Consider the following 25899-nt stretch of genomic DNA (forward strand, 5'->3'; position numbering starts at 1 on the left):
TGCAATTTCTGAGGCTGGTGACTCAGATAAACTTATCCTCAGAAGCAGATGTGACTCTTGGTCTTCCTTTCCTGGGGCGGTCCTCATGTGAGCCAGTTTCTTTGTAGCGCTTGATGGTTTTTGCCACTGCACTTGGGGACACTTTCAAAGTTTTTCCCAATTTTTCAGACTGACTGACCTTCATTTCTTAAATTAATGACGGTAAATCGTTTTTCTTTACTTAGCTGCTTTTTTCTTGCCATAATACAAATTCTAATAGTCTATTCAGTAGGACTATCAGCTGTGTATCCACCAGACTTCTGCACAACACAACTGATGGTCCCAGCATCATTTATAAGGCAAGAAATTCCACCTATTAAACCTGACAGGGCACACCTGTGAAGTGAAAACCATTTCCGGTGACTACCTCTTGAAACTCATCAAGAGAATGCCAAGAGTGTGCAAAGCAGTCATCAAAGCAAAAGGTGGCTACTTTGAAGAACCTAGAATAAGTATATAATTCCACATGTGTTAATTCATAGTTTTGATGCCTTCAGTGTGAATGTACAATTTTCATAGTAATGCAAATACAGAAAAATCCTTAAATGAGAAGATGTGTCCAAACTTTTGGTCTATAATATATATATATATCTATATATATAATTGTCTAAGGGTTTTTCCGTCTGTCTGTCCTGGAAATCCCGCGTCTCTGATTGGTCGAGGCTAGTGTTGAGCGATACCGTCCGATACTTGAAAGTATTGGTATCGGATAGTATCGGCCGATACCCGAAAAGTATCGGATATCGCCGATACCGATATCCGATACCAATACAAGTCAATGGGACATCAAGTATCGGAAGGTATCCTGATGGATCCCAGGGTCTGAAGGAGAGGAAACTCTCCTTCAGGCCCTGGGATCCATAGTGAGGTGTAAAATAAAGAATTAAAATAAAAAATACTGTTATATTCACCTCTCCGGCGGCCCCTGGAACATCACCGCGAGGAATCGGCGTCCGGCAGGCTTCTTTGTTCAAAATGAGCGCCTTTAGGACCTGCGGATTGACGTCGCGGCTTCTGATTGGTCACGTGCCGCCCATGTGACCGCCACGCGACCAATCAGAAGCCGCGACGTCATTATATATACATAGATAGATATCTAAAAAAAAAAAAAAAATATATATATATATATATATTATATTGTGGCCCGATTCTAACGCATCGGGTATTCTCTAGAATATGCATGTCCCCGTAGTATATGGACAATGATGATTCCAGAATTCGCGGCAGACTGTGTCCGTCGCTGATTGATCGAGGCAACCTTTATGACATCATCGTCGCCATGGCAACCATTATGACATCTTCGTCGCTGTGCCCGTCGCTGAATCAGAAACGTGAGATGTCTACGTCCTTTATGACATCATCGTCGCTGTGCCCGTTGCTGATTGGTCGAGGCCTGGCGGCCTCGACCAGTCAGAGACGCGGGATTTCTACGTCGATACTGTGCCCGTCGCTGATTGGTCGAGGCCTGGCGGCATCGACCAATCAGGGACGAGGGATTTCCAGGACAGACAGAAAGACAGACAGACAGACGGAAAAAACCCTTAGACAATTATATATATATATATATATATATACTAGATTGTGGCCCGATTCTAACGCATCGGGTATTCTAGAATATGCATGTCCCCGTAGTATATGGACAATGATGATTCCAGAATTCGCGGCAGACTGTGCCTGTTGCTGATTGGTCGAGGCAACCTTTATGACATCATCGTCGCCATGGCAACCATTATGACATCTACGTCGATACTGTGCCCGTCGCTGAATCAGAAACGTGAGATGTCTACGTCCTTTATGACATCATCGTCGCTGTGCCCGTTGCTGATTGGTCGAGGCCTGGCGGGTTCGACCAATCAGAATCGGGATGTCTACGTCCTTTATGACATCATCGTCGCTCGACCAATCAGAGACGCGGGATTTCTACGTCGATGCTGTGCCGGTCTCTGATTGGTCGAGGCCTGGCGGCCTCGACCAATCAGAGACGCGGGATTTCCAGGACAGACAGACAGACAGAAAGACAGACAGACGGAAAAACCCTTAGGCAATTATATATATATATATATATATATATATATATATTTAGATATCTATCTATCTATATATATAATTGTCTAAGGGTTTTTCTGTCTTTCTGTCCTGGAAATCCCACGTCTCTGATTGGTCGAGGCCGCCAGGCCTCGACCAGTCAGCGACGAGCACAGCATGGCGGTGATGATGTCATAAAGGTTGCCTCGACCAATCAGCGACGGGCACAGTCTGCCGCGAATTCGCCTCGACCAATCAGCGACGGGCACAGTATCGATGTAGATGTCATAATGGTTGCCATGGCGACGATGATGTCATAAAGGTTGCCTCGACCAATCAGCGACGGGCACAGTCTGCCGCGAATTCTGGAATCATCATTGTCCATATAATACGGGGACATGCATATTCTAGAATACCCGATGCGTTAGAATCGGGCCACAATCTAGTCTATATATATAATTGTCTAAGGGTTTTTCCGTCTGTCTGTCTGTCTGTCCTGGAAATCCCGCGTCTCTGAAGGATGGTGGATTCGCTCCCATGGAGCCAATTATTAAGGGTACGAAGAATTGTATCTGATGAAAATTTAGTTGATCAACGTTTGGAGGACATGTGTTTGAAATTTGTGGCTAGGGGCTATCCAAGAAAAAATGTGGAGGCATTTAAGATTAAAGCTCGAAGCTCAACAAGGGAAAGTGTCCGTAAGAAAATCTCCTCCAAAAACGTGTGTGATCGCATTCCGTTTGTTTCCACTTACAACTCTGTAAGTAATCGTATTGGTGGTGTAATAAAAAAGCATTGGGCCCTCCTACAACGTGGCCTACTACAGGTGTCAGGTTTTAAACTGCCCCCTATGATGTCATACAGAAGGGGAAAGAATCTAGGGGATAGACTAGGTACCTCCAGGAATGTGATCCAGAAAACATTGAGTACACCGAGACATGGGAATTTCCCATGCCTCGGATGCGCTTGTTGCAACAATATGCTGAAGGGGGACTTTTTTTGTCATCCCCATACTGGGAAGAAATTCTTCTTAAAGGAGAGGTATACATGTATGTCTAGCTATGTTATCTATATGATTACCTGCCCTTGTGGACTCTCCTATATTGGCGAAACAACAATGGAGGTGAAAGCCCGCATCACCAAACATAAAAGTACAATCAGAATGGGACTCACTGAGTTGCCAGTACCAAAACACTTTGTTGATAGGAAACATTCAGTGAATCAGTTAAGATTCAGGGTCATAGATCATGTTCCTATTTTGAGAAGGGGTGGGGATAGGTTACAAATGCTTAAAACAAAAGAGATGAAATGGATCTATACTTTAGGTTCATTACAACCAGGGGGACTCAATATTGATTTCAATCTTCAAGGATGTGTTTATTGAATCTTTGTCCCCATTTGTGGTATATATATATAAAAATATATATTTTTTCCCCCTTCTATGTTGTATATGTTGCTCGTCATGTTTTTAACATTGTCGGTATTTTTTATGTTTTTATTGGATCAGACACACATGTGACAGTCGGTGGATGGATATGGATGAAGATACTGCGATATATTAAAATTGGATAATTTACGTGGATTAAGAATAATAAATAAAGATGATGCTTCTCCAAGTTCCCGACTGCCACAGTGTTGCTGTTATATGTTTTATATTGTATGTTCACTACAGTGGTGGTAGATATATTATATTTATGTTTTTCCTTGATCTGTATTCATGATTTGACCTGTGCTGTTAAAGTTTAATGAAGTAAACTATGTATTAGTGATTTTTGAGAGGATTATTTAGTATCTCCTAGTAGATGAGCTCCATTATAAAGTATGCACTTTCTTAGTCTCTAACCTGCTAGACAGTGCCGGGATAGGAGTATTGTGAGCACGGGTGTGCATTGCGTCTGAGCGGTTCTTATGTGCTCCGGTCATGGCGCACTGCGCCTGTGCCGATGCTCCTTGTCCTGGACTGACTGGGGGGCGTGGCCTAGGGATGACGCGGTAATGTTTACCAGCGTTCCCCTGGTGACCTGCTCGGCTTGGAGATGTATGGAGGTGCGGCATCAGTCTTGGTCATTTCCGGGCGCGGCCTCTGTCGGGTCAGGTGACGAGGCGCAGCTCCGGTATGACGTGACTGTGCCTGCGCCCCTCAGTCTTCAGGCATGTCTGGCGGTCATGACGTTGGTGGAGTCCGACGTAGGTATGTGGGGATGCTGCTATAAGGGGTCATATGATTGGGTAAATCTTAGGTGCTATATGTCAGGCTGGACGGGATTGGCCACATTAAGCCTGTAACATCTATTAGCCCCACACAGGAAGGTCTACGCCAGATAAGGAATTGATCACTATGGCAACGAGTATACATGGTGAGATCGAGGAAAGCTGAATTGTAAATAAGCACTTGGTTTTAGTGTTTTTGTACTTTTTCACCGGTATTTAAATGTGGATGATTGTTTGATAATGTTTGATTATACATTATAATACCTGATGTTTATTTTGTTTATGTTTATATAATGTTGATTTATATTGTGAGATGGGTGGGACTTATTAGTGATTGGCTCCCTGCGTGGTGTCCACACTATTTAAGACCGCCTGTCAGCCATATTTGTATGCTTGAAAAAGACCAGCATATGGTCGAAACGTCGCTTGTGCTTAATGGCTGAATAAAGGATTTATTTTGATTTATACACCCGGTGGAGCGCTGTCCCTTTGTGCAGACTGTGACGTGTTACCCAGGTGGGTTCCCTGGATATGGAACGAGCGCCCGAATAAGGGAGTGCTGTCGGTCATCTACATTTGATTTATGCAGGGTTTTTCCGTCTGTCTGTCTGTCCAGGAAATCCCGCGTCTCTGATTGGTCGAGGCCGCCAGGCCTCGACCAATCAGCGACGGGTACAGTATCGACGTAGATGTCATAATGGTTGCCATGGCGACGATGATGTCATAAAGGTTGCCTCGACCAATCAGTGACGGGCACAGCGACGATGATGTCATAAAGGACGTAGAAATCCCGCGTTTCTGATTCAGCGACGGGCACAGTATCGACGTAGATGTCATAATGGTTGCCATGGCGAAGATGATGTCATAAAGGTTGCCTCGACCAATCAGCGACGGGCACAGCCTGCCGCCAATTCTGGAATCATCATTGTCCATATACTACGGGGACATGCATATTCTAGAATACCCGATGCATTAGAATCGGGCCACAATCTAGTATATATATAGATCTATAGATATATCTATATATCTATAGATTGGAGTTTTCCCCTAATGTGGTCCTTACATATTATCAGTTCTGGTATATGTGCATAATATCTATAGATGGATATCTATGGATACATCTATAGATGGATATATGTATAGAGATAGATCTATCTATAGATACAGTATATATATAGATAGACAGATTTATCTATAGCTACACAGATATATCTATCCATATATCTATCTAAGTATACATATATCTATCTACATCTATCTATTGATATATCAATCCATAGATATATCTATGGATAGATAAATCTATAGATAGATCTATCTATTCATATATCTATCTATCTCATTCCTTCTATCTATCTATCTATCTCATTCCTTCTATCTATTTATCTATCTATCTATAGACAGAAGGAATGAGATAGATAGAAGGAATGAGATAGATAATATCTCATTCCTTCTATCTATCGATCTATGTATAGATCTATTTATCTATAGATCTATCTGTCTATCCCATATCTATCTCTCTATCTATCTATCTATCTATCTATCTATCTATCTATCTATCTATCTATCTATCTATCTATCTCTCTATCTGTGTGTAATGGAGTGTGGGTTGGACAAATGTAAAAGAGGAGGTTGGACAAGAAATTACATCACAAATCTTTTTTTTTTGTTCAATAAGAGATCTTTATTAAAGGGAACTTGTCACCTCGAAAATCGAAGGTGAGCTAAGCCCACCATCAGGGGCTTTTCTACAGCATTCTGTAATGCTGTAGATAAGCCAACGATGTATCCTGAAAGATGAGAAAAAGAGTTTAGATTATACTCACCCAGGGGCGGTCCCGGTTCTGTTCTGGTCCGATGGACGTCGTTGTTCGGTCTGGGGCCTCCCATCTTCATAGGATGACGTCTTCTTCTTGTCTTCAGGCTGCAGTTCTGGTGCAGGCGTACTTTGTCTGCTCTGTTGAGTGCAGAGCAAAGTACTGCAGTGTGCAGGTGTCGGGCCTCTCTGACCTTTCCCGGCGCCTGTGCACTGCATTACTTTGCTCTGCCCTCAACAGGGCAGATAAAGTATGCCTGCGCCGGAGCCGCAGCCGCAGCCGCAGCCGCAGCCTGAAGACAAAAAGAGGATGTCATTGTAAGAAGATGGGAGGCCCCAGACCAGACCGCGACACCCATCGGACCAGAACAGAACTGGGACCACCCCTGGGTGAGTATAATCGAACCTCTTTTTCTCATCTTTCAGGATACATCGGGGGCTTTTCTACAGCATTACAGAATGCTGTAAATAAGCCCCTGATGCCTGTGGGCTTAGCTCACCTTCGATTTGGGGGGTGACAGGTTCCCTTTAAGCATTCAAAAACGCATACAAATTCGCATAATAAAGCATTAAAACTGTGCAAAAAAAATGCATCAAAACAGAGAACCACCAGCTCAATCCAAGATCATATGAAGAGCTTTACACTGGCGGCATTTGCAACAGACGCTACTGGAACAAACGTTTTTAGCTCTGGGGGTATTGTGGCTCATTGTCTTGCTGTGAAATTTTTCATCAGCTTTCTTGGAGAAATGTGAAAACATGCTGTAGGGGTGAAATTTTTTATCAGCTTCTGTGGGATACATGTGGAAACATGCTCTGTTGGTGAAATTCGTTATCAGCTGCTGTGGGGGAAATGTGTAAATATGCTCTGTGGGTGAATTTTTTTACTGGACTGCTGATAGCAAGGCAGTTTTTGTTATCGTCGAGCTGTGGGGGTACCGTGACCCATGTGTAACATTCCAGGGTCCTGGTTGTTACAGTGTCATTGTTTTCCTCATGGGAAGATTGATGTCATGCTTGGAAGTAGGATCTCTTCTATCAGATAAAGCACAAATGTGGATGAAAATGCAGTCACCAACATATTATGACAAACCCACTAAGGGTATCTCTATATCTATAGTCGAGCGGGACAACAATAAGGACCATACTGGACAAACTGCACAATTGTAACCAAAAGCAGCAAGAGAAAAAAAGCAGCAAATAGTCCAAAGTAATGAAAATATGAGAAAGGCAGTAGCCGAAACGCGCGTCGGGGGGGACAGGTGTGCGGTGTCTGCTCATACTAAGATTCTCCACTTCTACCCGGTATGTATACACTCTGTTATGCATGGAGATGGTCATAATGATTTGTACCATATGGTCTCTCAGGTTATTTAGCTACAATGGGCCACTCCTGCATGGCCTCTATTGAATATGAGCTGTGCTCTTAGGGTAGTCTTAGTGTGTACCTATATTATGTGGATACCAATCACCTGTCCAATGCTTACATGCTCTGTGTAGTGTGGGGATTATTCTATCCTTCTGTCATGGTTTTATCTGGTGTCATTTAATAAAAAGTTTCTATATTTTCATTACTTTGGACTATTTGCTGCTTTTTTTCTCTTGCTGCTTTTGGTCTCTTCTATCAGGTAATCTCAAGCATACATGTTCACACTCCAGGCCAGAAGGGGGAGCTCTGATCCAGTTTGAGTGGCTTCCCTATATATAAATTCTGGTCTGGAGGGAAAGTCAGTCAGTCTGTCAGAGAGACAGAAGAGAGAGCAGTCAGACAGAGAGTGTCGAAAGAACTGAAGGGGCCGCACAGCCAAGAGGTGCTGCAGCTCCTAGAGAAAGAGAATACAGAAAGAACAGATTGCAGTCTGCGTGCAGGAGAGCAAGGCAAAGGAGAGGAAACAACTAGGGAGAATAGCTGTGACTGAGCTACTTCCTTGCAGAGCGCAGATACCGGTAGCTGGAAGACCGAGGTTGTGTCTGACTCCAGGTGGCACAGCAGAAACCGGCAGGGCAGCTGATTTCAAGTCACCTGTCTGCCCCAACGCCTGAAGACACAGTAACCCATAGAGCCAGGGTCATGATAGAGGCTTGAGTTACCTGTCATACAGGTATTGTCCTAGCCTTTAAGGGGGAGAGAGAGAACAGTGAGGCAGCAAAGGACTACACCACAGTGCTAGTAGGAAGGCTTCTAACTCCACCTGGTAAAGGGTACTGTGAACTCACTTCCAAGTCGGCCGGACCCTGCCTGTGCCTGTGATCTGGTGCCCTGGACTGTGGCTGCCTTCAGTAAACCAGGTCTTCAGTAAACCAGGTAAAGAGACTGCAAACCTGCGCACCATTCACCATATCCATCTACACATTGGGAGCCCTGGGGACCCACTTCACCTGTGGGAAGTTATACCATCTTAGCTGCCATAACATCACCCCAGTGAACCCCTTTAAGCAGTGTCGGTCCCCTCTGACCGAATACCACAGGTGGCGTCACGAACAAACTTTATCCACAAAACCCCTATAAAGACATGCCCTTTAATCATTTTTCTATCCACATTTGTTTTAAGGGCAATTGCCCTGCTCTTAACCCATTTTTGTTTCTTTTGCTACCCCCTAGTCCTTACTTTGACCATTTTACAGCCATTGTACAGCACTGATGTTCAGATCTCTATTGACCTATATGGGGCTCAGTGTTTGGGGTCAAGTTCTGGTCCCGAAGTGGACTTTTTAAAAAAGTCTGGCCAAAACCGGTGAACCCGAACATACCCTGTTATGATTATTTACTTTGGGGTAACAGTACTTTCAAGTAACCTTTTGAAATAATTAGTGCCCTGTGTGTATTGTATCTTGCATTTTAACAAATTTTCCCCTCTGCAGTTTTTCCCACTCTTTCTCTTAATTTGCAATTGACTCTGAGCTAGTGAGTGGAGTCTAGATTTTATGATGTCTCCTGTACACTGTACAGCACACAGAAAAAGATTCCTGCTCTTTCTACCTTAAGTAGCCCACAGACATTAGCCAGAGAGTGTAGTACATTAACCCCTTCCCGACCTGTGACACAGCATATGCGTCATGAAGGTCGGTGCCAATCCGACCTGTGACGCATATGCTGTGTCACAGAATGATCGCGTCCCTGCAGATCGGGTGAAAGGGTTAACTCCAATTTCACCCGATCTGCAGGGACACGGGGAGTGGTGCTTTAGCCCAGGGGGGGTGGCTTTGCCCCCACGTGGCTACGATCACTCTGATTGGCTGTTGAAAGTGCAACAGCCATTCAGAGCAATTTGTAATATTTCACCTATGAAAAGTGGTGAAATATTACAATCCAGCCATGGCCGATGCTGCAATATCATTGGCTATGGCTGGAAACACAGATCTGTCCCCCCACCGCCACCGATCTCCTACACAGTCCTCCATTCTGTGGTCCGCTCCCCTCCGTCTTCCTGTCCGCTCCCCCATCCTCCTATCAGCCCCTGTGCTCCGATCCACCCCCGTGCTCCGATCCAACCCCCCGTGCTCCGATCCAAGCCTCCCGGTGTCCTTCCGTCTTCTCCATGGGCACCGCCATCTTCCAAAATGGCGGGCGCATGCGCAGTGCGCCTGCCGAATCTGCCAACCGGCAGATTCGTTCCAGGCACATTTTGATCACTGTGATAAAACCTATCACAGTGATCAAAATTAAAAAAAATAGTAAATGAACCCCCCCCCTTTATCACCCCCATAGGTACGGACAATAATAAAATAAAGAAAATATATATATTTTTTCCCAATAGGGTTAGGGTTAGAACTAGGGTTAAGGTTAGAACTAGGGTTAGGGTTAGGGCTAGAGTAAGGCTAAGTGCACACGTATTCTGGTCCTCTATGGATTTTTCCGCAGCGGATTTGATAAATCCCCAGTGCAAAACCGCTGCGGATTTACCGTGGTTTTTCTGCGGTTGTTCTGCGGATTTCACTGCGGTTTTACAACTGCAGTTTTCTATTGGAGCAGTTGTAAAACCACTGCGGAATCCGCAGAAAGTGACATGCTGCGGAATGTAAACCGCTGTGTTTCCGCGCAGTTTTATCCGCAGTATGTGCACAGCGTTTTTGTTTCCCATAGGTTTACACTTATCCGCAGCGTTTTCCGCAGTGTGTGCACATACCCTTAGAATTAGGCTATGTGCACACGGTGCAGATTTGGCTGCAGATCCACAGCGGATTGGCCGCTGCGGATTTGTAGCAGTTTTCTATCAGGTTTACAGTTGCATGTAAACCTATGGAAAACCATATCCGCTGTGCCCATGGTGCGGAAAATACAGCGCAGAAACGCTGCATTGTATTTTCCGCAGCATGTCAATTCTTTGTGCGAGTTCTGCAGCGTTTTACACTTGTTCCTCAATAGAAATCCGCAGGTGAAATCCGCACAAAAGGCACTGGAAATCCGTGGTAAATCCGCAGGTAAAACGCAGTGCCTTTTACCTGTGGATTTTTTAAAAATGGTGAGGAAAAATCTCTCACGAATCCGCAACGTGGGCACATAGCCTTAGGGTTAGGGTTGGAATTAGGCTAGGGTTGGAAATAGGGTTAAGATTAGGCTTGTGGTTAGGGTTATGGTTAGGGGTGTGTTGGCGTTAGGGTTGTGGTTAGGGTTGGGATTAGGGTTAGGATTATGGTTAGGGTTGGGATTAGGGTTAGGGGTGTGTTGGGGTTAGGGTTGTGGATAGGGGTGTGTTGGGGTTAGGGTTGTGATTAGGGTTATGGCTAGAGTTGGGATTACGGTTAGGGGTGTGTTGGAGTTAGTGTTGGAGTTAGAATTGAAGGGTTTCTACTGTTTAGGAACATCAGGGGTCTCCAAACGCAATATGGCGCCACCATTGATTCCAGCCAATCTTGCATTCAAAAAGTCAAATGGTGCTCCCTCCCTTCCGAGCCCCAACGTGCACCCAAACAGTGGTTTATCTCAACATATGGGGTACCAGCATACTCGGGACAAACTAGGCAACAACTATTGGGGTCCAATTTTTCCCGTTACCCATGTGAAAATAAAAAACTGCTTGCTAAAACATAATTTTTGAGGAAAGAAAAATGATTTTTTATTTTCACGGCTCAGCGTTGTAAAATTATGTGAAGCACTTGGGGGTTCAGAGTGCTCACCACATATCTAGATAAGTTCCTTGGGGGGGTCTAGTTTCCAAAATGGGGTCACTTGTGGGGGTTTTCTACTGTTTAGGCACATCAGGGGCTCTGCAAATGCAATGTGACGCCCGCAGACCATTCCATCAAAGTCTGCATTTCAAAACGTCACTACTTCCCTTCCGAGTCCCGACGTGTGCCCAAACAGTGGTTTACTCCCACATATGGGGTACCAAAAAAACTCAGGACAAACTGGGCAACAACTTTTGGGGTCCAATTTCTCCTGTTAGGCTGGCTTCACATTTGCGTTTAAAAACGCAGCGTTAAAAACGCAAACGCAGGTGGTGAAAAAAACGCATGTAAACGCGTGCAAAATGCTGCGTTTTTTAGACGCATGCGTTTTTGTATGCGTTAAAAAAAAGCGGCGTTTTGACGCGTTTACATGCGTTTTTTCCTGCGTTTGCGTTTTTGAAACGCATGATGAGAAGTGTGTGACAGCTGCCAATCATCAAAATCAACAAGAAAACCCACTATAAATAGAAATAGGGTTAGGGTTAGGGTTTGGATCCGGTTAGGGTTTGGATCCCGTTAGGGTTAGGGTTTGAATCCCTTTAGGGTTGGGGTTTGGATCCCTTTAGGGTTAGGGTTTGGATCCCTTTAGGGTTAGGGTTTGGATCCCTTTAGGGTTAGGATTTGGATCCCTTTAGGGTTAGGGTTAGGGTTTGGATCCCTTTAGGGTTAGGGTTTGGATCCCTTTAGGGTTGGGGTTAGGGTTTGGATCCATTTATCACCTTGATGGTGGGGGGTTAGGGTTAGGGTTTGGATCCCGTTAGGGTTAGGGTTTGGATCCCGTTAGGGTTTGGATCCCGTTAGGGTTTGGATCCCTTTATCACCTTGATGGTGGGGAGTGGCTTATCAGTGTGTAGACTTGTTTTTTTCTATGGAAACGCAAGCATTTAAAAACGCAACCAAATGCATGTGCTTAAAAACGCATGCGTTTACATAGACAGCAATACGTTTTTTTGCCTCAAAAAAAACATGCGTTTTTTTGCGGCAAAAAAACGCCTCTAGAAATTACTACATGATGCATTTCTGCAACACAACGCATGCAGAGAAAAGACGCATGCGTTGGCAAAACGCATACAAAAAAACGCATGCATTTTTTTTGCGCTAAAACGCTGCGCAAAAAAAGCGCAAATGTGAAACCAGCCTTACCCTTGTGAAAATAAAAAATTGCTTTCTAAAACATCATTTTTGAGGAAAGAAAACTTATTTTTTTATTTTCACGGCTCTGCGTTATAAACTTCTGTGAAGCACTTAGGGGTTCAAAGTGCTCACCACATATCTAGATAAGTTCCTTGGGGGGGTCTAGTTTCCAAAATGGGGTCACTTGTGGGGGGTTTCTACTGTTTAGGCACATCAGGGGCTCTGCGAATGCAACATGACGCTTGCAGACCATTCCATCAAAGTCTGCATTCTAAAACGTCACTACTTCCTTTCCGAGCCCCGACGTGTGCCCAAAGAGTTGTTCCCCCCCACATATGGGGTATCAGCATACTCAGAACAAACTGGACAACAATGTTTGGGGTCCAATTTCTCCTGTTACTCTTGTGAAAATAAAAAATTATGGGCTAAAAAAAATTTTTGAGGAAAGAAAAATGATTTTTTATTTTCACGGCTCTGCGTTATAAACTTCTGTGAAGCACTTGGGGGTTTAAAGTGGTCACCGCACATCTAGATTAGTTCCATGGGAAGTCTAGTTTCCAAAATGGGGTCATATGTGGGGGAGCTCCAATGTTTAGGCACACAGGGGCTTTCCAAACGCGATATGGTGTCCGCTAACAATTGGAGCTAATTTTTCATTCAAAAAGTCAAATGGCGCTCCTTCCCTTCCGAGCCCTGCCGTGTGCCCAAACAGTGGTTTACCCCCACATGTGAGGTATCGTTGTACTCAGGAGAAATTTGCCAACACACTATAGGATCCATTTTATCCTGTTGCCCATGTGGAAATGAACAAATTGAGGCTAAAAGAAATTTTTTGTGAAAAAATCAATTTTATGGATCAATTTGTGAAGCACCTGAGGGTTCAAAGTGCTCACTATGCATCTAGATAAGTTCCTTGGGGGGTCTAGTTTCCAAAATGGGCTCAGTTGTGAGGGAGCTCCAATGTTTAGGCACACAGGGGCTCTCCAAACGCGACATGGTGTCCGCTAAAGATTGGAGCCAATTCCGAGCCCTGTCATGCGCCCAAACAGTGGTTCTCCCCCACATATGGGGTATCAATGTACTCAGGAAACGAGGGAGATCCAGCTCCAGGAAGGGAAATAGTCTCTGATAAAATCCAAAATAGCTTTATTGTCATGAAAAAATTTAAAATGTGGACTCCAATGACAAGTGGTATAACAAAGTAATCACATAGCAGCTCTCACTGCACTGAACGCGTTTCGAACACAGCTGTGTTCTTAGTCCTCAGTATAAGTCCTCATACTGAGGACTAAGAACACAGCTGTGTTCGAAACGCGTTCAGTGCAGTGAGAGCTGCTATGTGATTCCTTTGTTTTACCACTTGTCATTGGAGTCCACATTTTAAATTTTTTCATGACAATAAAGCTATTTTGGATTTTATCAGAGACTATTTCCCTTCCTGGAGCTGGATCTCCCTCGTTTCTTTTGTATCCATGACGTTGTGATCCTTGCTCGGATTTCTTCTTGGAATTTGGACTCCATTTGGGTGAGCTGAAGATTTTTTCCCTTTTTTACATCAATGTACTCAGGACAAATTGTACAATAACTTTTCGGGACCAGTTTCTCTTTTTACTCTTGGGAAAATAAAAAAATTCTTCCTAAAAGATGATTTTTGTGACTAAAAAGTTAAATGTTCATTTTTTCCTTCCATGTTACTTCTGCTGCTGTGAAGCACCTGAAGGGTTAATAAACTTCTTGAATGTGGTTTTGAGTACCTTAAGGCGTGCAGTTTTTAGAATGATGTCACTTTTTGGGTATTTTCAGCCATGTAGACCCCTCAAACTGACTTCAAATGTGAGGTGGTCCCTAAAAAATATGGTTTTATAAATTTTGCTGTAAAAATGAGAAATCGCTGGTCAAATTTTAACCCTTATAACTTCCTAGCAAAAAAAAATTGTTACCAAAATTGTGCTGATGTAAAGTAGATATGTGGGTAATGTTATTTATTAAGTATTTTGTGTCACATAACTCTCTCGTTTAACAGAATAAAAATTCAAAATTTTAAAATTGCAAAATTTTCAAAATTTTAGCCAAATTTCCATTTTTTTCACAAATAAACACAAAAATTATCGACCTAAATTTACCACTAACATGAAGCCCAATATGTCACGAAAAAACAAACTCAGAACCGCTAGGATTCGTTGAAGCGTTCCTGAGTTATTACCTCCATGAAGGGACACTGGTCAGAATTGCAAAAAACGTCCAGGTCATTAAGGTCAAAATAGGCTGTGTCATGAAGGGGTTAAACAGCAGTACTGAGAAATGAATCCAACATTGGTGTGAGGTAGAAGACTTTTTATAAAGCTCAGCACATACTTTCTATTTCTTCCTCTTCCTGTTTACTTTCTTTGCTCCTCATACTTCCTCTTCAATCACCTCTTAATTAAGGAAATATGAGATGTAATAATAATAGGAGATGTAACTAGACACACCACTTTGTTGGCAGAAAAATGTTATCCATATTCCTGAACATGATTCAGCAGCACTCATATAGTTCATTGCATATTACCTGTCTTTATATTAAGCCTTTAAGTAATTGTGGTTCAGAATTTTAGTTTTATGAAAAAGTACTTAACATTAATTTACTTTATAGGTGTGGCATCCATGTTGGTATCTTTCCTTGTTGGCTTGTATTACAACACCATTATTGCCTGGGTCATGTGGTACTTTTTCAACTCTTTCCAAGAACCTTTGCCATGGAGTGAATGCCCACTAAATGAAAATCGAACAGGTAAATATTTTTTTTCCACTAGATAGCAACAGGAACCATTACAGCCACAAGATGGCGGAATAACCAAACCTTCCAAAAATGAATGCATTTTTAAATGGATTTGAGTACTGCATGTGAAGAGTATTTTATCATAAATGTATGTATGTGTTGAACCATACATTTGTATGCTAAGATAACAATTTATGTCTGTATGGGAATATAATGCAAACAATACAAATGTTTTAAAATGCTATGCTAATGTTATGATTCACTATTGAAAATTGGGAGTGTAACTAAACTTTCACAGATATGCAAATCGCCTCTTCAGAGAAAAAGAGGGCTTGAACTCTATAGGGCCACCTGTTGGAAGTAGCAATCATATGTCACAATCAACCCTTTAACGAGCCTCGCAATATGACTTTGGATAAAAGCCAAATCAGTGTCTCTATTCACAGACACAGTGTTTCGGGCTGTTGGCCCTCATCAGTGAAAAGCATGAGAACTAGTGTTGAGCGAAACGGGTCGGTCATTTTTATAAGTCACCGACTTTTGGCAAAGTCGGTTTTCATGAAACCCGGCCCGATCCCTGTGTGGGGTCGGCAATGCGGTACGCGACTTTCGCGCCAAAGTCGCATTTCAATGACGCGAAAAGAGCCATTTCTCAGCCAATGAAGGTGGACGCAGAGTGTGGGCAGCATGATGACATAGGTCTCAGTCCCCACCATCTTAGAGAAGGGCATTGCAGTGATTGGCTTGCTTTCTGCGGCGTCACAGGGGCTATAAAGAGGCGTTCCCGCCGACCTCCATCTTACTGCTGCTGATCTGAGCATAGGGAGAGGTTGCTGCCGCTTCGTCAGAAGCAGGGATAGCGTTAGGCAGAGTACATTAACCCCGAAACCGCTTGTGCTGTAGCGATTTCCACTGTCCAACACCACCTTTTGTTTTGCAGGGACAGTGGAGGCTACATTTCTTTTTCCTCAGCGCTGTGGCTCATTGGGCTGCCCTAGAAGGCTCCCTGATAGCTGCATTGCTGTTTGTACACCGCTGTGCAAACCAACTGCTTTTTTCAAAGCACAAATCCTGTTGCTCCTTCCTTTCTGCACAGCTATCTTGTTTGTCCACACTTTTGACTTTTTTGTGCAGCAGTCCACTCCTTGTTATTACTGCCTGCCATACTTTGCTGAGGTTCCTTGACCGCAACACTGCAAAAACGCTAGTGCATGCCCTTATCATCTCCCGCCTCGACTCAACCTCCGATCCTCTCAAGACCTCCTTCTCTACTCCCCTCTCATCTCTTCTTCCCATAACCGCATCCAAGACTTCTCCCGTGCTTCCCCCATACTCTGGAATTCTCTACCCGAACACATCAGACTCGCGCCTACCATAGAAACCTTCAAAAAGAACCTGAAGACTCATCTATTCCGACAAGCCTACAGCCTGCAGTCATCCTCAACCTACTGAACGGCCACACAGCCACCTCTTCCCTCTCCTAGTGTATCCTCACCCATCCCCTCCAGACTGTGAACCCTCGCGGGCAGGGTCCTCCCTCCTTATGTACTCGTGTGCCTTGTTATCTGCTCATGTTTAATGTATTTGTCTATATTTGCCCCGTATTCACATGTAAAGCTCCATGGAATAAATGGCGCTATAAAAATGTATAATAATAATAATAATAAAAGATTACTGCAGGGAGATAGTAATTGTAGGACAGTCCCTTTTTTTTTTTTTGTTTTGTTATATCTCTTCAAGCCACTTTCTGCCACAGAAAATATACTCTAATACAGTGGCCCAGATTTATTCACTAGTCTCCCTGAAGAAAAAGAAAAAAAAAAAAAGGGTGCAGATTAAAATTGGCAAATCTGTATCAGTGGCAGTCCTGTGTGTGGCATCTGTGTCTCATTTTCTGGCACAGAAAACATGCAGTCTAACAGTGGGCCTGATTTCTTGCCAATTATCCCATAAATAAAAAAAAAATAATGGGAGATTAAGATTGACAATTTTGCCTCAGTGCCACTCCTGTGTGTGCCACCTGTCTCAAATTTTGTGCCACATTAAACATAGTGTGTAATACTGGGCCAGACTTCTTTTAAATTCTCCCTGAAAAAAAAAAATAGTGGGAGATTAAGATTGGCATTTCTGCTTCAGTGCCACTCCTGTGTGTGCCACCTGTCTCAAATTTTGTGCCACATTAAACCTAGTGTGTAATACTGGGCCAGATTTCTTTTAAATTCTCCTTGAAAAAATAAAAATAGTGGGAGATTAAGATTGGCATTTCTGCTTCAGTGCCACTCCTGTTTGTGCCACCTGTCTCAAATTTTGTGCCACATTAAACCTAGTGTGTAATACTGGGCTAGATTTCTTTTAAATTCTCCCTGAAAAAAAAAATAGTGGGAGATTAAGATTGGCATTTCTGCTTCAGTGCCACTCCTGTGTGTGCCACCTGTCTCAAATTTTGTGCCACATTAAACCTAGTGTGTAATACTGGGCCAGGTTTTTTTGAAATTCTCCGTGAAAAAAAATAGTGGGAGATTAAGATTGGCAATTCTGCCTCATTGCCAGTCCTGTGTGTGGCATCTGTCTTTCATTTTATGCCACAGAACATATACTGTATAAGAGTGGGCAACATTTCTTCAATATTCTCCCAGAAAAAATAAAAAGGGGGAGATTTTTATTGGTACTGTCTGCATCAGCGTCAGTCCTGTTAGTGGCATATCTGTCTGCCACTGAAGCTGTGTACTGTTATACATTGGGCCTGATTTTCCCTGCAGTCTCACCCACCTATAAAGGGATATATAAATCCAACAGAAGTTAGAGTTCACCTTGTAACTGGTTTTACAGTAAGAAATACCATTAGTTTGTTTACGTTTTTCAAACAATGAGGAAGTCTGGTGGAAGAGGTCGTGGCCGTGGGCGGTCATTGCCAGCTGGTAATGATGGTAGTGGTGGTGGAGCATCAGGCCGTGGGAAAAGCAATATAGCACCTAAGTCTCGAGTTGTTGAACCAGGTTCGTCATCTGGCTACAGAAGGCCTTGAACGCTCCCTTTTCTGGGAGTAGGAAAACCGCTTTTAAAGCCGGAGCAGCAAGAACAAGTTTTGGCTTTCCTTGCTTACTCAGCCTCTAGCTCTTTCGCCTCCTCTTCTGAAACTGCTAAATGTAAAAGCAGCGCGTCGTTAGTGGATGTTCACGGTCAAGGACAAGTTGCTTCCTTGTCTTCTTCACCAAGAACAACAGAGAAGGATGCGTCAGGCGACACAACGGGTTACTCCATGGAGCTCTTTACACATACCGTTCCTGGGTTAGAAAGTGAAACAGTTAACAGGCCATGCCCATTACAAGTTGAATCGGACACGGAGTGCACAGATGCACAGCCACAGCCAGATTACTATGCTGTTCCTTTGACTCAGACCAGAACATTGCCCTTGCAGTGTACTGATCCGCAATCAGACCCTGATGAGACTATGGTGCCCCATCACGAACGCTATACCATCGGCTTACACGGTGACACAGACGAAGTTGCACACGAGATAGAAGAGGAGGTCATAGATGACCCAGTTGTTGACCCCGATTGGCAGCCATTGGGGGAACAGGGTGCAGGCGGCAGTAGCTCTGAAGCGGAGGAGGAGGAGCCGCAGCAGGCATCAACATCGCAACAGGTTCCATCTGCCAGGCCCGTATCTGGCCAAAAAATGCGTGGCAAAACCAAAACCAGTTGTAGGACAGCGTGGACATCCGGTTAAAGAAGCTCAGTCTGCAATGCCTGAAAAGGTATCCGATAGCAGAAAGAGTGCAGTCTGGCATTTTTTTTTAAACAGCATCTAAATGATCAGCGCAAAGTCATCTGTCAAAAATCTTCAACTACCTTAAGCAGAGGTCAGAATCTTAAAAGTCTAAATACAAGTTGCATGCGTAGACATTTAACCACCATGCATTTGCAAGCCTGGACTAACTACCAAACGTCCCTTAAGGTTGTAGCACCCTCGGCCAATGAAGCTAGTCAGCAACGCTGCATCCCTTCCGTCACTGTAAGGCCACAATTTCCCGCACCACCTGCAGTAAATGTGCAGGTTTCGTCGCCAGGCCAAAGCAGTCAGGGAATCACCAGTTTCGTATTAGGAAACACTGCATGTAGGGCACCAGCAAGAATACCATCTCCAACCCTCTCTGTCTGCCATGTCCACCGGCACCCCCGCTAGTTCCACGATCTGCAGCTCTCCAGTCCAGCTCACCCTACATGACTCTCGTTAGGAAAAGGAAGTACTCATCCTCGCATCTGCGTACACAGGGTTTGAATGCCCACATTGCTAGACTAATCTCATTAGAGATGAAGCCCTACCGGTTAGTTGAAAGCGAAGCTTTCAAAGCCCTGATGGACTACGCTGAACCACGCTACGAGCTACCCAGTCGACACTTCTTTTCGAGAAAAGCCATCCCAGCCCTCCACCAGCATGTAAAAGACCGCATCATCCATGCACCCAGGCAATCTGTGAGTACAAAGGTGCACCTGACAAAAGATGCATGGAGCAGTAGGCATGGCCAGGGACGTTACGTGTCTATCACAGCACACTGGGTTAATGTGGTAGATGCAGGGTCCACAGGGGACAGCAATATTGGGACAGTTCTGCCTAGCCCACGGTCTAGGACACAGTTGGCTGTAGGCGTTCTCCCCCCCTCCTCCTACTCCTCGTCCTCCTGCAGAAGCGAGAGCTTGTCCACAGACCCCAGTCGCACAAGCACTCCATCCGCAGCTGCCACTGTTGCACACGAGGTGTCCCATTATGGGACAGCTAGTGGCAAGCGTCAGCAGGCTGTATTGGCAATGAGGTGTTTGGGTGACAACAGACACACCGTGGAAGTTCTGTCCGAGTTCTTGCAGAAAGAAACTCAGTCATGGCTGGGCACTGTACATCTTGAGGCAGGCAAGGTAGTGAGTGATAACGGAAGGAATTTTATGGCTGCCATAGCCCTTTCCCAACTGAAACACATTCCTTGCCTGGCTCACACCTTAAAACTGGTAGTGCAGTGCTTCTTGAAAAGTTATCCGGGGTTACCCGACCTGCTCCTCAAAGTGCGCAGACTTTGCACACATATCCGCCGTTCGCCCGTACACTCCAGCCCTATGCAGAACCATCAGCGGTCTTTGAACCTTCCCCAGCATCGCCTAATCATCGACGTTGCAACAAGGTGGAACTCCACACTGCACATGCTTCAGAGACTGTGCGAACAGAGGCGTGCTGTTATGTATTTGTGGGAGGATACACATACACGGGCAGGCAGTTGGATGGCAGACATGGAGTTGTCAGGTGTGCAGTGGTCAAAGGTACAAGACATGTATCAAGTCCTTCAGTGTTTTGAGGAATGCACACGGCTGGTTAGTGCAGACAACGCCATAGTAAACATGTTCATCCCCCTAATGCGTCTGCTGATGCAAAGTTTGACGCACATAAAGGAGCAGGCGTCTGCAGCCGAGGAAGAGGATAGCCTTGATGACAGTCAGCCATTGTCTGTTCAGGGCAATCTACAAAACGAGGTAGCGGGCGAAGAGGAGGAGGACGAGGAGGATGATGGGGATGAGTATTTTTTGAATGAGGAAGCTTCTCCAGGGCCAATAGAAACTGGTGGCGTTGCAAGGCCGGGTTCAGGTTTTTTGAGGGAGAGAAGTGACGTAGATTTGCCTGAAACTGCCCCTCAACCCAGCACAACCGCAGATTTGACAACTGGAACTTTGGCCCCCATGGCGGATTATGCCTTACGTATCCTCAAAAGGGACCCACACATTATTAAAATGATGACCAATGACGATTACTGGTTGGCCTGCCTCCTTGATCCTCGCTATAAAGGCAAATTGCAAAATATCATGCCACATGAGAACCTCGAACAAATATTAGCAACCAAACAAGCAACTCTTGTAGACCGTTTGATTCAGGCATTCCCAGCACACAGCGCCGGTGATGGTTCTTACACGAGCTGCAGGGGGCAACAGGGCAGAGGTGTTAGAGGTGCACAAATCAGATGTGGCGTTGGACAGAGGGGTTTTCTGACCAGGTTGTGGAGTGATTTCGCAATGACCGCAGACAGGACAGGTACTGCAGCATCAATTCAAAGTGACAGGAGACAACATTTGTCCAGTATGGTTACTAACTATTTTTCATCCCTTATCGATGTTCTCCCTCAACCGTCATTCCCATTTGATTACTGGGCATCCAAAATAGACACCTGGCCTGAATTGGCAGAATATGCTTTGCAGGAGCTTGCTTGCCCAGCAGCTAGTGTGCTATCAGAAAGATTATTCAGTGCTGCTGGTTCAATATTGACCGAAAAAAGGACTTGTCTGGCTACCCAAAATGTTGATGATCTAACCTTCATTAAAATGAACCACTCATGGATTTCGAATTATTTTGCCCCACATTTCCCGGCTGACACCTAGCTTTCCTATAAAAAGGTCTCGCTTGTGGACTGGTCTTACTGACTGTTCCAATCTCTTAATTTGAAGCAGCTGTTTGTCCAGCATACGACATGTTTACACCTCCCTAAATGGGCTAACTCACCCCACGGGGCCGTGGTCTCGCCACTTGGTGCAAGCACCCGTTTGTCTGAAGAGGTGGGTGTGCCCGTTTTTGGTCGACGGCACTGCCACTGGGTCCCTCATAGTACAATAAAGTGTCTCTGGCGGTGGTGGCGTGCACCTAACGTCAGACACACCATTGTAACATGAGGGGCCCTGGGCCTGTACCGCCGGCCACAAGAGAGTTTCCCCCCCAGCTCAAACACTGTTCTACAACTTGCAAAATTATCTCTCACAGCTCCACCAATGTTTAGTCTATGCGCTGACATCCTTCAATGCCTGGCACTGACAATATTAATTTGTTGACATGTATGATGCTAGTTAAAATAGTCAGGGTCCGTGTCCTATATTGAAACCAGTAAATACTTAGCACCAAATTACTATGTCTGAAACTCAGCAGAGGAGCCCACCCCTGTACCTAAGTATGCCACCCTTTTGTTTTTTGGTTTTGTTGTTTTGCGAGACATTAACATCTATTTCTTTTTTGGGAGTACTAACTGTGTCAGACACTCCTTCCAGTCGTCCTCCGCTGACCACACCAATGCTGCCTGTGTACCCCTGCAAGATAATTCAAACTGCTTTGAGCCTAATTTTTTTTATTTTAGGCCTACTAAGTCTGTCTGCGGTCCCTCCTTCCAATTGTCCTCCGCTGACCACACCAATGCTGCCTGTGTACCCCTGCAAGATAATTCACACTGCTTTGAGCCTAATTTTTTTTTATTTTAGGCCTACTAAGTCTGTCTGCGGTCCCTCCTTCCAATTGTCCTCCGCTGACCACACCAATGCTGCCTGTGTACCCATGAAAGATAATTCAAACTGCTTTGGGCCTAATTTTTTTATTTTAGGCCTACTAAGTCTGTCTGCGGTCCCTCCTTCCATTTGTCTTCCGCTGAGCACACCAATGCCGACCGTGTACCCATGTAACTTTTTGTCATCCTGCAGTGAGCCTACTTTGTGGTGTAAGGCCTTCCTGCCGTGTCTGTCTGCGCCACTTAATACAGCTGTCCTCCTCAAAAAAAAAAAAAAAAAAAAGGCTGATTTTCAGCTTGTCAGAATTATAAAACTGCATTGGGGCCACAAGTTTCGTTGTGATCTACAAACTGAGTCTTCCGCTCCAAGGTGTTCTCTCTGTTGCCTCTCCCTCGCTTCTATCTTGAAGCTCTTGTTAAGTAGTTGTTGAAACAACACTGCATTAGGCCTACAAGTTGGGTCTGGGTTGTAGAGACGGTGTCTGCCGCTCCAAGGTGTTCTCCTGGTTGCCTTTCCTTCAATCTTCAGGCTCTTGTTAAATAGTTTTTTTAATCGAACAACTGCAGTGGGGCTACTAGTTTGGTTGGGGCCTACTAAAAGTGTCTGCCGCTCCAAGGTGTTCTCCAGGTTGCCTTTCCCTAGCTTCTATCTTCAGGCTCTCGTTAAATTGTTTTTAATATAACACTGCATTTGGCCTACTTGTTTTGTTGGCCCTACTAACGGTGTCTGCTGCTCCTTGATGTTCTCCTCCACTGAACAAACCAGTGCCGCCTGTTTACTTCTGTTACCAATTTTGAACTGCATTTAGACTACTTACTGATTTGGGCCTACTCTCTGTGTCAGCCTCTCATTACAGTTGTCCTCCACTGAACAAAGCAATGCCCCCTGGTTAGTCCTGTTACCAATTTTGAACTGCATTTAGCCCATTTTATTCTTTGGGCCTATATCTGTGTTTCCTCCTCATCCTGCCCGTTGCCCAGCCAGTGATAGATGAGTCTGCTGGTACATTGACCCATAATGCAACATTCCCCGTGCACGCTACACAGCAAGATTGTGACCCTGCTGAAAGTCAGGATCCCATTCCTGCATATCATACCACCTTACACGGGGACAAAGAGGAAGGTGCAGATGAAAGTGGAGGTTCCTTCATCAGGTGGGGGGAGGAATACTCGTTGGCGATGTCACTGGCACAGAGCCCCTCATAGTACGCAAAAGTGTCGCTGCCGGTGGGAGGCGCCCCTGCCGTGCAAACACACCGCCGTACTTTGAGGGGCCCTGTGCCAGTACCAATGCCAATGAGTGGGCCCCCCCTGCTTGCTCAGGATCACAGCACTAGCAAAGTTGAAATACTTACCTCTCCCTGCTCCACTGCCGTGATGTAGTCCAGATTTCCTGGGCCCACTAAATACTTGAACCAGCCCTATCCCCCACAACTTTAGCCAAATGACCCCCAATTTCCAATGCCTTACTACTATTATAAGGTAAATTAAGATTGACAAGCTTCAGTAACAAGAATGGATGTTTTTGCCATTAAAATGGGCACTGTAGGTGTTTTCCTGGCCTCCACTCACTGCCGACTATGCTCCCCCATTGACTTGCATTGGGTTTCGTGTTTCGGTCGATCCCCGACTTTTCGCGATAATCGGCCGATTCCACTCGACTCGACTTTTGAGATAGTCGGGTTTCGCGAAGCCCGACACAACCCTAAAAAACTAAAAGTCGCTCAACCCTAATGAGAACTGATTTGGCTAGGTGAGATGTTCTGGACTGAGGTCTAAGGGGTAAGGTTTCTCCTTGTGGAGAGTGACATACCAGCTCTGGCTTGTTAAGATAAGGAGGCTTATTCACCATGCAATGCTCTTCTAGGAAATTTAATATGCAAATTGCCTCTTCAGAGAAAAAAAAGTACTTTCATCTCAGGAGACAGAAGGGCACAGCTCCCGTATGATCAGGTACAGAGTACAGGGACACGTCCACCAGGAAGCGTAGGATGCAGAGTGGTCTGCCTTCCTGCATGTATGATGCTGTGTGGATTCTGGCATAGTGCTAAAACTTCATCCATTGCCTCAGTAAAGAGACTGTATATGTTCTTAAGTCTATATTTATTGAGATGGTGAATAATGAACAACAATAGTAGATGATATTGAGAGATATTCGATATAATGGATGATCAGGTAATAACTACATGTGCATCAGTACTTGGCACATTACAGCATGTTACATGATGCAATAACATGAATAACAGAGAGATTAGAGAGCTAACACTGAACACAGGATAAGACAGATACACAGTTATCATGGCTATCTTAGGGCAAGTTCAGGCTGTGAGCATTGTATTACTTTATACAGGCAAACATCTATCTGCATACAGAGAAACAGCAATATGAAACAAAGCACAACATGCCTAACTACGTACTCTGCTACACAGTGGCTGCATAACTGTTCTAACATAACACACACATGTAAGTACATTTGTGTCTCACCGGAATCCGCTTATCAAGAGCAATGATCTGCAGGAAGAGAGAGCCAGGAACATGTGTGTAAGACTCAAGGTCCAGGGGGAAAATGGCTACTTCTGCCTGGGAAACCAGGGGGGCGGTTCTAGTCAGAACACAGACTTAAAGCGATAAGCTCCTGGATACAGAACAGGATAAATGTGTGCCTAATAACCTCTAATGGTGACAACTGTTACTACATTGTGAATTAACTTGCTGCACATTAATGGGCAGAATACTCCCCGCTTGGCATCAACGGATGCCAGTATTTGGTTCTTTTGGAGAAAATAACAATACAAGTTCAGTAACTGGCCTGAGGAACAGTTTGTTCTCCCCAAGCTTGCACACTCTGACCTCTACTTTGCGCACCTTCCCGTCCTTGCTGGGAAAGGGCTTGGTGACTAGGCCGAGTGGCTACTCGTTTCTTTGACGAGTACAACATCGCCAGGTCGGATGTTTGGGTGGTCTTTCTGCCACTTTGTCCTGATTTTCATGGTGGAGAGATATTGCTTTCTCCATCTGGCCCAAAAGACATTGGACATGCTTTGTACAACATAAAGTAGTGTAACCTACTCTAGGCTCTTTCTAGGCTGGAAGCGGTAAACGCCTGTTTGCAGTGATGCCAACCTTTACAAGGTCTCTGGCTTGCAGGTAGTGCTGACTTGTAGGACTGGGCTACATGACGTAGACATGTGATGGCTCGAACAAGTGACTTCCAGGTTGAGAACCTGATGAACCAATGAGATTCAAGGTGTTGACTTGAAATCACTGTGCAAAGCAGACGCTCGAGGACGGAGCTCTTCATCGGTATCTGGATCCACTAGTTCGAATGTATCAGACCTGCTGATTTGAGGCATAGAACGGTTCAAGGAGGCAGGGCCTGTGAACCATGTAGTGTCCTTAAGATGACTTGGTGCAACGGATCTAGTCGCATGGTCTGCAGGTTT

General features: G+C 44.7%; 1 protein-coding gene across 3 annotated transcripts in view; it reads left to right on the plus strand.

Moving 5' to 3' along the window:
- Positions 1–25899, plus strand: part of SLC6A19 (solute carrier family 6 member 19) — a 966903-nt gene that overhangs the window by 240877 nt on the left and 700127 nt on the right. For 2 of the 3 annotated variants that reach the window (XM_069730438.1, XM_069730440.1), the window contains exon 3: positions 15027–15164. The exons of the other annotated variant lie outside the window; for it this stretch is intronic. In XM_069730438.1, coding sequence (XP_069586539.1) covers positions 15027–15164 — 138 coding nt within the window. The remainder of the gene's footprint in view (positions 1–15026; positions 15165–25899) is intronic. 3 annotated transcript variants of the gene reach the window in all.

Source organism: Ranitomeya imitator, chromosome 6, assembly GCF_032444005.1.
Source record: "Ranitomeya imitator isolate aRanImi1 chromosome 6, aRanImi1.pri, whole genome shotgun sequence".
Classification (NCBI taxonomy): Eukaryota; Metazoa; Chordata; class Amphibia; order Anura; family Dendrobatidae; genus Ranitomeya; species Ranitomeya imitator.